The sequence below is a fragment of the Corvus hawaiiensis genome, chromosome 7 (assembly GCF_020740725.1).
Source record: "Corvus hawaiiensis isolate bCorHaw1 chromosome 7, bCorHaw1.pri.cur, whole genome shotgun sequence".
Taxonomy (NCBI): domain Eukaryota; kingdom Metazoa; phylum Chordata; class Aves; order Passeriformes; family Corvidae; genus Corvus; species Corvus hawaiiensis.
Window position 1 is genome coordinate 29980834 of NC_063219.1, and position 10819 is coordinate 29991652.

A 10819-nucleotide genomic window follows, 5' to 3' on the forward strand; every position below is an offset into this window, starting at 1 on the left:
TTTTGCTTTTTTTAAGCTTATCAAATATCATTCCTCTCTGAAATCAATATTCAGTTAGCTATTCACTTCCATTTTCATAACAAAAGTCAATATTAGCTCTAGCAGAGATTTATTTCCTTGAATCAATAAACCAGTGTGTGGCAGTACATACTTTAACAGGAGAGCAACTGTGATTGCAGGGGTTATTTTTACTGTATCATCACATGGTGACTGGGAGACAAACTGTTAAAAAGAAAGAGCTTTAAGAACAGAAAGGAGGAGTTACCTGGAAGGTCAAGGGATCCCACTTTCAATTTTCTACACAGCTGTTTGAACCGTTGAATGTAATTGTGTTTCTTACCTGTAAGATCCCTCTAGAGCAAAAAGTTATTTCATAATTCTGTTGGATGGAAACTGTGATTCATGATGTATGATTAGATTATACTGCAAGTACTTCTCTTTCCTTCTAACACTTAGTAACAAAATAAGGCATCACCCTTCTGGTACAGTTGGGGCACATGGAGATCAGTGGTCACATTTTCAGCATAGCTCCACTTCTACTGAAGCACCTAAATGAAAAGTTCTGGTTTTTGCAACAGCTCAGCTTTTGTGATCAGTCCTCTTCATCTGAAAAACATGCCATGCCCTACTTCTTCAGAGCTCTTCAGAGCTGCTCATACACTGCTCACGGTCTATTGCCATGCTGAGTTAAGTTTGCAACCCTGTAGTTAAGCTCCCAGTTTTTTGGTAAAACCATGAAAAATTATTGTGGTATTCCTTTTTCAAGTAAAGGTATTTTCCAGTCCCATATGTTGCTAGACTCATATTAACCTGTACTTACTATGGAAAAATGCATACTTATTTTGTGGGTTATTGTTGTTGCTGTTGTTATCAATATTATCCATTACTATACATACTCACCTGATATTATTAATGATTATAGGGTGCATACCAGTGGTGAGGAACTACCTGTAAAATTAAGAAAGTTGGATGTACTCCAAGAAACTTCCTCTGGGGTCCACAGTCTCTGATTGATTATCTTTTCATTTGATAACGTTTCTACTCCTGGTACAGCTGCTGAACCAGGCTGGTGATAGACCTGAACAGCATTGGCTCTGGAGAAAGAACTTGTATATAATGATGTATTGTCAATATCTGAGGCAGCAGAGCTTTGGGTTATAGAGAATCCATAATCCCATGGAGTTTTGTGCATGTTGCAGATAGAGCACTTACAGCTTTTTCTCCCTGAAATGTTTTTTCAGTGGATTTTCCCCTCTGGTTAGAGTAAAGCTCAAGAAATTAAATTTTAGCCCTAACAATCAAAATCTCCATAAAATCAGTCTTGCCTTCTGAAAGCTGTTACAGTGGATTTTTCCATAATGGACATATATATATACAAACACACATAAACGTGAGACCAGTGTTAGCGGAGTTTCTTTCACAGATTTTTAGAGGGTTTTTGCCTCTTCATGAGAGGGAATTCGTGAGAGGTGATGCCAAGTGTCTTGGCTCCTGGACACCTATCACAGATACCTTATGCTTAATATGTCTGCAGTTTCTGGTTGAATAAACCTAGTGGGTTTGTAGGTCAAAGCATGTAGGTCTTGTGAACCTGTGCTGTCCAGTGAACTTCTGTGTAACTTGTTGCAGGTAGTTGAATATGAAGATCAATTCTGAGAGGAATATTCTCCAGAAGTCTTTGACTACATTTTGAGAGAGATTTTCTGGGATGTTATTTTTCCTGACTCAGTTTCCTTCTTTAGTGAAGCAGAAAAGCTGCCTGTTGCTAAGAGGGTTGAGAATGAGGGGAAACTCCACCTACAGTGGATCACTGCTCACATGAGCCAGGACTCTGCATCTTTCTACATGCAGCCTTTCAGTAGAGCCATGCAGGAATTCACTCTGGTAGGACACACCTCTACCAGCAATGGAGCTCAGTATTGACAGTCCATGAAAACACAAAGCAAAAGGGCATCAGTGCTATTTGTTGAAATTCTGGTGTGTCTCAGAGTTCAGCTGTCTGGAGTTGATAGAATTGAGAGAAGAATTGGTCCTCAGTCCAGAAGTGTGTTTTGCTACAAGTGTTTTCCAGCATCACTTTTCTCTCAGTGCACTGTATTTGATCTTCCGCTGTGAGACAGGCAAGACAATTAGGACTGTGATGCTATGATAATGAGTGCACAGAGATGGTAGCAGCCTCTATATTTAGGCTGCCTTAACATTTCCAATCTAAAGCAATCACTCAAGCTCTCCTAAGTACTCTTACTCAGCCACTGTTGGCAGCAGTCATTGAAATGCAGCCTCAGATACAGTCTTGGGAATCAGATGTTTCTCTATGAAATTTTGCTCACGTCTGTATGAGTTACAAGGCTTTTGAAAATGCCGTCCTCTTCTCTCACTGGCTGTAAAACCAACCAAATGTGTGTGTTCTGAAGAGCTGGGCTCAAAATGGTGTTTGCAGGAGCAGTGGTGGGGCTGTGTGGGAGCTTGCATTAGGAGCATTGCAGAGAGGACAGACCATGGACATGTCTCCCAAATGCTATTCCAGATGTGCCATTAGACCTGTTAGACACAGCATTGGACTCATGTGGCTGCTGTGGATGACGCAGACTGGGATCTCTGTGTGCACAACTAATGCACAGATGGTCCAGCTTAGGTTTCCATGTGCTGAGGAGAGCTGTGTCTCAAGGACGCTACTGAGCATTTCTGTCAGAAGCCACCTCCTTAACGTCCATCAGTCATCTGTTCTGAGGCAACAGGTGAAGATGTTCTGAACAAGGTTAACAGTGGCTTGTAGCATTGCATTCCTGCACTGCACCCTCTCCTCACTGGAGGCTGTTCTCACAAAAGCTTTTTGTAAATGAAAATGGACTCTTTGCTCCAGCCAGTACCAGTTTAGATGTTTCCAGAGATACAGATAAAGAGAGCTTCTCTTACTTCTTCCTTCCAGTGTACTAAAAACTAATTTTCTTAATGTCCAAGACACTAAGAACAGATGGATCATCAGTCACAACAGCTTCATGCCTCAAACCAGCTACTAAGATCTGGATGAGTACATGCATACCTTCCCCTTTTTCTGGCTGTAATCTCTCTCTGTGTGATATTTAGAGCAGTGAGAAAAAATTTATTTTGTTTATTCTTTTAGTTTTTAGGAAACCAGGACTTCAGTATTCTTTCTACCTTCATGCTGTGTCATCAAATAAATGTTTGTCTCCATTCTAAGCCTTTCTTTACACAGAATTAGCCAACATCTCTAAATTTTGGCTGGTTGCTAAGGTCAGGAAGGCAGGAATACTTAGATGAAACTCCTCTGCAATTTATTATTTCTAACCTTTCATTTAAATTGGACCTGAATCTGTAGGAGTCTGTGTTTACAGAAAGAAAAAAAAAAAGGGATCATACATGTTTTTAACAGCTCTCAAGAGTCCTGGTTCTGTAATAGCCTTATTAATGTTTAAAATAAAAAACCAGATATTTAAGGTAAGAACACTGTTCATTTATCTAGTACTTTCCACCTGAAGATAGAGTAAGCAAGATCATACTGAGTATTGTCTTGTTGGGCTTTCAAAGTCGTAACAAAACAAGCAAATTAACTGAAGTTGGCTTTGCCAATCTCTTTCAATTACTGCTAGGAGAATGAGATCAGGTTTTCTCATTTTGACAGTGTCACCATGAAACAGGAGGGCTTTGTGGAATATTGAGTGATCTTTTAATTATGGAAGCACAGTTCAACTGCATCCCTAAAGTCATGCTAGCAAAAGGTATTTCGATCAGCTGTTTGAAGGAGGCTTGTGGAACGGAAATTTCAAATTAAGATGTGTCTGCTATGAAATTAGCCCTTGATAAATTGCAACCCACAAAAAAGTTGCAAAATGTCATTCCTCTGATTTGTTTGGTTTTTTTACATAGGTTGTACTTTAACATGCTTGCCCTTCAGCAGGGCCTGGCTTGCGCTGTGAAGGCAGAGCTTGTGTGAGCAGCCTGCATTCAGAGCCCGAACTGCTGCTCACAGGAGCAGTCAGGGTGAAATCACAGCACAGGGTTCAGTTGCTTTGAGTAGAAGCCTATGAATTACATTTTATTTCAGCATCAGATCTGTTAAGGGCAGCCCCTCCTTAATTCTTCAGACGGTCAGGACTTGAATGTTCAGAGCTGCTGCTCTGGGGCTCTGAGGTTGTGTTTCCTCACCCTGCCTGTGTGGAAGCAGGCAGGGACTGAGGGTGTTGCTCCACTGCCAACAGGCTGAAAGTGTGGCAAGGCTCTTTCCTACTCAGGGTTTGTCTATGTGACAGTAGCATCTAGAGATTTCAAAAGGAATTAAAGCCCATTTTGCTAATGGCTGCATATAATGTACAGTCCTGAAAAAAGACAAGAAAGGAAATACAAACCCAGGCTGAGATTGTAAGCAAGCAGCCTTCTTCCCTATGTGCAGTGCTTGGTAGACAATGCCCTGTCCTCTTATCCATCCCCATTTGACCTTGGAAGAGCTGCATGGAGTTTAGAAAAGCTATTTGGAGTAGAAATCATTAATCTCTGAATAGGCTGTGTAAGTGACCATCCATGTTTGGTAACTTCTCCGAGCATTAGCCATGCCACAGGAAGGAGGATGGGTTAGCTGGATCATTAGTGTCACCAAAGCCACTGTCACTGTTCATCACTTAAAACCAAAGTGGAAGAAAAATATTGCAGCATGACAGAGCTGTGACCACTGTGCTTGGATTTGGTTTTATTAACCCAGCCTCTGGATTTCCTGTTTGGAGGTGAATGCAGAGCTAAGTGGGAAGGTGATTTTCTGCTCTGTGAGTTGAACATGTCATGCAGCTGCACAGGCCAGGTGATGACCATCCTCTGCTCTCCCTCCACAGCTGAACCCTTACAGAAGCCATTGCATGTTTGGCAGAAGACTTGGACCTCTCACATTGCTAAGGCTAAGATGCAGCAGCATCACCATGAAGTGGGCTCTTGCTTTGTCTTCTCCTGCCTCAGCATGATCTCTTGTGTTTCAGATCGCCTACGCTGCAGTGGACTGTGCCAAAGGACAGAATCATGACCTGTGTAAGCAGGAGGGGGTTGATGGCTACCCCACCTTCAACTATTACAACTATGGGAAATTTGTGGAAAAATATACGGGAGATCGAGGGGTAAGTGAAAGCAAGAGTTATCACCTGGTACAGGGAGGAAAGTCTCCTCTGCCTGTCCTGCCTTGCAAATGAACACTGCAGAGTGAATTTCTACCATGCTGGAAGAATGTTGAACTGCCTCTGTTGCTGTCTTACATGGATTGTACCACAATCCTGTACATCTCTGCATTAGGAACACACTTGGTCTATTTTTAGGAACATGAGAAGAGGAAAAAGGATTAGATTTGGTAATGCTCTTTGTATATTTTATTCTTTAAGCTGAAGTCTGTCAGTGAATTTGGACTGAGTGAAAGGGAAGGGTTTATTGCATGTGCTGCTGGCAGAAATGCCAGAAAACACAGGACTTAACTCCTGTCAGTTCTGGATTGCATGGACACTGCAAACGTGTTACAGGTCCACCAGGCTGCCAAATGGTGACAGACCATTGGTTTTATAGCCAGGACAAAACTGTCCTTTGGAGACTAGGGGAAAGTAAATATCTCATTTGCCCTGAATCAGATTCACTCCTGGCACTCTGGATGGGAAGAAAAATCATGCCATCTACCCCTGGGCTGAAGTTTCATTCTTTTGTCCTGCTGTGGCCAGCTAATTATATGCTATGAGGGCAAGAAATGGGGGCAGAAATGGCATAATGCCTTCAGTGGTTGTAAAGTGCCTGAAAATAAGGAAGCAATTAAATTATTTGTGGGCCGCCTTTGTCATAACCTCCTAGAGGGAGGTTACTCCTCAGCAGCCATTGATTACCTGGGGTCTGCAAGAAAAACTTGGGGTCTTTGAGCCATGCAGTGATTTTGAAAAAAGATTCTTACCTGAAAGTTATTGCTGCTCTTAGAGCTCAGAAAATTATGTAGAAGCATGAATTTAAAAGCCAGGTTCTGAGGTTCTCTGTTAGTCAGGATCTTGGGGAAGCTTTCATGGAGCTTTGCCTCCCAGTTTTCTTCAGCATACTTGGACCCCAGTAATTACCATTTCATGGTGCTGATCCAGCCGTTGTTATGGAGTTTTAGTTCCAATTCTGGATCTTTTCTTAAAAGTAAAGATGGGTGCAGTAGCCAACAATTGAAGTAAGATTTCAGCCGCAGTTTTTGCATCTCTAACCCATACTTAGAGAAACTATATATCAAAGAAAGGATCCGTGGTGGCTCATAAAAAGAATTTATATCCAACACAGGAGTGCTCTGAGGCACAGCAGTTGGGAGATACTTGTCCATATGCTGGATAGTGGACTAACAAATCCCCTATATGCAGCCAACCTTTCTTGGGTAAAAATTACCCAACAGGAACATCCCAATCTCTCTGCTGTTGGCTGCTCTGTTCCCCTTCCACCTCTCTGGGGACCTACTGTCTTCTGCTTGTGCAGCATTGAATTAGGGTTTGTTATCTCTTATCATGGTAATGCTGGAGGCAGTGCTTAGCACAGTGCCTTTTGTGGGGGCTGTTGATTGCCAGATATCTCCAGGTGACAAATGGCCGAAGCTTGTCACTTCATTTATTTTCAGTGGAAGAATAGTCAATAGTTTTAGGAAAGTGTTTTTGTTGTTCAGCCTTCTAAAAGCTTTGTGGTTTGGTTTTGGTTTTGGTTTTTTTTGTTTTGTTGTTCCCCAGCATTGTTTAAAGTCTTTGACTTCTTTTAGTTGCTCTCTACCTTTGGTATTTTCCCTCTTCATCACCAGTTTTGAGTGGTGTATTGTGTGATGGTTTAAATGCAAAAATGGTCAGATTGGGTGGGAGCAGTGCTACTTGCCCAGAAAACTTCAGTGTTGGGGTACCAGTAGGCAGTGTATTCCAACACAAGTGTTAACATCTTCACCCATCTGAGCCTTCTGAAATGCCTGAGAACTGTGTTCACAGCTTTCCTTGGAAAAGGAAGCTGCTGGCATTCAACAGCCTTAAATCATTAAGTTGTTGAAATACAGAGGTTGGAATCTAGACAACCAGGCTGAAAATTTTTGATAATAATTTTAGTAGTAATTAAAAAAAAAAGTTATTTCCATCATTGGAATATTTGGAAAAGGAGGAAAATCGTGATCAAAACTGTTAGAGGATGAGTGGCAAGTGTGTATATAGTCAACAAACAATCCAGTAACTGCTTTTAAAATGACACAAATAACATACAAAGGCAGCTTGAAAATGTCTTTTGAGTGTTTTCAACAAAAAGGCATCAATGGCAGTTCTAGTGACAGATTTTACCTTGTCCTGTGAGTTTTAGGGCCTTTTTCTCTGTGTCCCATCTCTTCAAAGTTTGACACGTGGGATGTGCATGGATATTTTCCCCTTGCATTGCACTGGAGCAGCACTGGAGCAGAGCATGGTATGATGAGGCAATGCAGAAGCAGTAACTGCTCCTTAGTTTCTGTTCTGCCATGGGGTACAGAAACTAAACAACTGCTCCTTAGTTTATATTCTGCTGGGATACAGAAGCTCAAAGTGTTCTTGATGCATTGTTTTGCTTTGTTGGTAAAAATATGACCCATATTTTTCTTCCTTCAAAACCAGGAGTCTGGATTCACCACTTTCATGCGAACCCTGAGAGAAAGAGATCATGAAAGAGTAGGCAAGAAGAAGGATGAACTGTAGTTTTTGCCTCAAAAGAAGCTTTCCGCTGCACTGTGAATGGTTCCAGGTCCTTTGTTGATGCACCTGAGACTTCACATATTCTCAAGACAGAGACTTTTTTTTTATAAATAGCCATGGCCATTTTGTACAATTTTGAAATAAAGTGAAACCACTTGATTTTTAAAAGGAAAATAAATTAGAATGTTGCCATAATGTTTTAAAGAAAACTTAGCATTCTCTCTCATGTTGGGAGACTATGCCCACTGACACTCCTATGCAATATTTTTGTAGTCTGTAGCGTGTCTGTAGGTGATGTTGTTTGTTAGGGTGAAATTTTTGTTCCGGTATTGCAGTATATGTAAAAAACAAAGGGGAGGGGACACGGTTTGGTTTGGGTTTGTTTTGTTACATTTTGTTTAAATCAGTCCAGGAAAATGGGATTTGTAAGTCACAGATTTATTCAAATGCAGTTTTACATTCTTGTGAAATAGTTATGTGTTTGTGACTGAGATTTGGGGGGAACAATTTTAAGGTGCTCAGGGATAAATAAGGTATCTGAGTTAATGAAGACATTAACATTGACCAGTCCAGATCTGTTAATTTCATTTAAACCTCTCTGGTCTTTAAATCAGAACTGTTTACATACCTTTATAAAATGTATTGAGTGAATTAAGCCACACATCAAAAATCAGCAGAGCATGGGTGAAATGAAAAACCCTCCTTCTTTGGCATCAATACTGTATGTATCTGTGAGTTATGGCAGGAATGATTATCTTATAGAGGTACATGGTTACTCTTACAGGGAACACAGTCTCCCTTCAAGTTATGATTGGGTCATATCAAATATCTGTTGTAAAGTGTTATGTTCAGCTGTTCTGATAAATGCATAATACTAAATGCATAATACTTATGGTAATGCAGTAATTGTGTGTATTACCTGTTTACATTCCAAAAGTTTATCTTCATTTGTAGGAGGGATTTTTCCTTTTTGCTCCTTAAGGAGTTGCACAAACAATCTCTCTCTGACAGTCATCACTGTAAAACCTGTATCAGCAGCAGTTGAAATGTGTTACACTTTTGATGCTTATACAAAAAAAAAGTTGATCTGGAAGTACTTCTGTCTTCACAGGAGGGGAGAGGGAGGGGCAGGATTCACCTTGAACTAGAAATAAATTTTTAAAAAGACAAGTATTTTTATCATTAATCAGCCTTGTTCAGCTTCTTCCCCGCTGGGCCAATGACCACAGCTGGTGGTGGCTTAGGAAGAGCCGGTGCACGCAGGACGAGTTCCCACTGCCCGTGGCTGGGACATCCCAGCCTTGGGGAGTGCTGGGCAGCACTGCAGGTGTGTGGTGGTGTGAGGGTCAGCCTCCCTCTGCCCTGGCACTCCAGGGGGCACAGAACAGCTTCCCACAGCAGAGAGCTGTGACCTGCGTCTGAAACATTCCTCTTGCTCCTCAGTCTGCCTGTCTAGTTTTCTTCTAGTTTGGACCTGCAGGCCGTGCTGAGGGGCTGCTCAGGAGGTGAATGGCATCTTATCTCCTTCCTGGGTGTTTTTTCCTTCCCTCTCTTGCCTAATTAATGGCACTGTATATTTGGCACCGTTAAGCTGCTGAAGCCGTTAGTGAGTATTGTGGAATACCAGCAGCCTGATTGGCCTTGTATGGTAGCCAGCTTGTTAACCATGACATCAGTTGGAATGGCCATGGAGCTGTGCCAAGTATCTTTTCTTATTAGGCACCTGATGAGCCTCTTCACCCAAAAAAATCAGCTGCCTGATAGTACATAATGTTAAAATGTAAAAGTAGCTTAATTTATGAAGTCTCTTACTCTGTTTTTTTCCCTTTCAATTAGCACAGTTACTTATGTTGTGTATAGCACTTTTACAGAAGATCATGGTAATTCTTTATTTCAAGCTATCCTCACGTAAGTAGCAGGCACTCCACCCTGCATTTAGAAAACTACATATTGATGCCATTTGATCTCAAACAGGAATTCTTCTGCTTTTAGCGAACTATCAAATATGATCAGTCCAGAACTTGCTGCATCTCTTTTGATCTCGGAGTCAAAGCAGCTGGCACTAACGAAATAACAGCCTCCAGAAAATGTTGAGCATTTCTGTGCATAGGCTGTGCCTATGTTTGTGCTAATTGGTGAGAAATGTAGACTTCTTCAAAAATAAGAAAGAAAAAAATGATAGCTTGCCAATGGTGACTTCACTAGTCAGGATCATTCTGAATTATAGGCTTTAGTAAATGTTTAGGATAAGACAATTGCACACTGTGCTTCAGACTAGTAATTCCTTACAGCCGGTTACACCATAATAAAATCAGGAATTCTCATTTTTCCCTTCAGTCTTTTGTCAGTTACTTCTTGGACTTGGGCATTCATTTTTTTCTTGGCTAATCATGTGTTAACGCACAAATATAAAATATTTGAGAATACTTTACCTTCTGTTACAGGGTCATGACTCATCTGATTTATGGTCTGAATGGTTTTTGAAAAATACAGTTTTGAACAACATAAATGATTACATCAAATGGCTGACAAAAGCCTTAGTTACCGTGAACTAGAGTGCACCAGGAGCTTGGAGCTTTGCTTCCAAGCCTTTTTAATTAGTAGGCCAGGTCTGGATATCAGTCACACCGTTTTAGTTCTGTTGCCTCCAGTAAAGCAAAACTTGGTGTTTTTATTTGCTAGTGAAGTCAGTTTATGTTTATATTGACATCAGTCACATTGAAATTGAAATATGTTATTATTTTCTAAAAACTGTGAATGAAAAATATATGTAAGAGCTCTTATTTTCTGTATTTAAATGGTTGGTCATTTCACACATTCAGAGTTTCCAGCCTGTCGCAGTAGATGCGTAGCCCAGGCATTCATAATCACACAGGAATTTCTGCCATGGTTAAAAGTGAGTAATCTGGGCTTTCAAGTCATGAATCATTTATCAGCAAGAAACTTAATTGCTGATAACAAATGGTTTTCAGTGAATCAGAGATTCTGCTCTTGCAATTATGGGGTTGGTCTTTCAGTCTTTTTAAGGTGTGATTCAAGGGTCTTGGACATCTGCTACATAGTTAACCCTAAGCAGATTAAATCTTGTTGAGGAAGGGTAAAACATGTACACAGCAGAGAGGCTG

General features: G+C 40.9%; 1 protein-coding gene across 1 annotated transcript in view; it reads left to right on the forward strand.

The window, feature by feature from the left end:
• The window catches only part of PDIA5 (protein disulfide isomerase family A member 5), a 99167-nt gene extending 89137 nt beyond the window's left edge, over positions 1 to 10030 (forward strand). The window contains exons 16-17 of the mRNA XM_048309768.1: positions 4986 to 5120; positions 7617 to 10030. Coding sequence (XP_048165725.1) covers positions 4986 to 5120; positions 7617 to 7697 — 216 coding nt within the window. The 3' untranslated portion in view covers positions 7698 to 10030. The remainder of the gene's footprint in view (positions 1 to 4985; positions 5121 to 7616) is intronic.
• Positions 10031 to 10819: the final 789 nt, after the last annotated feature.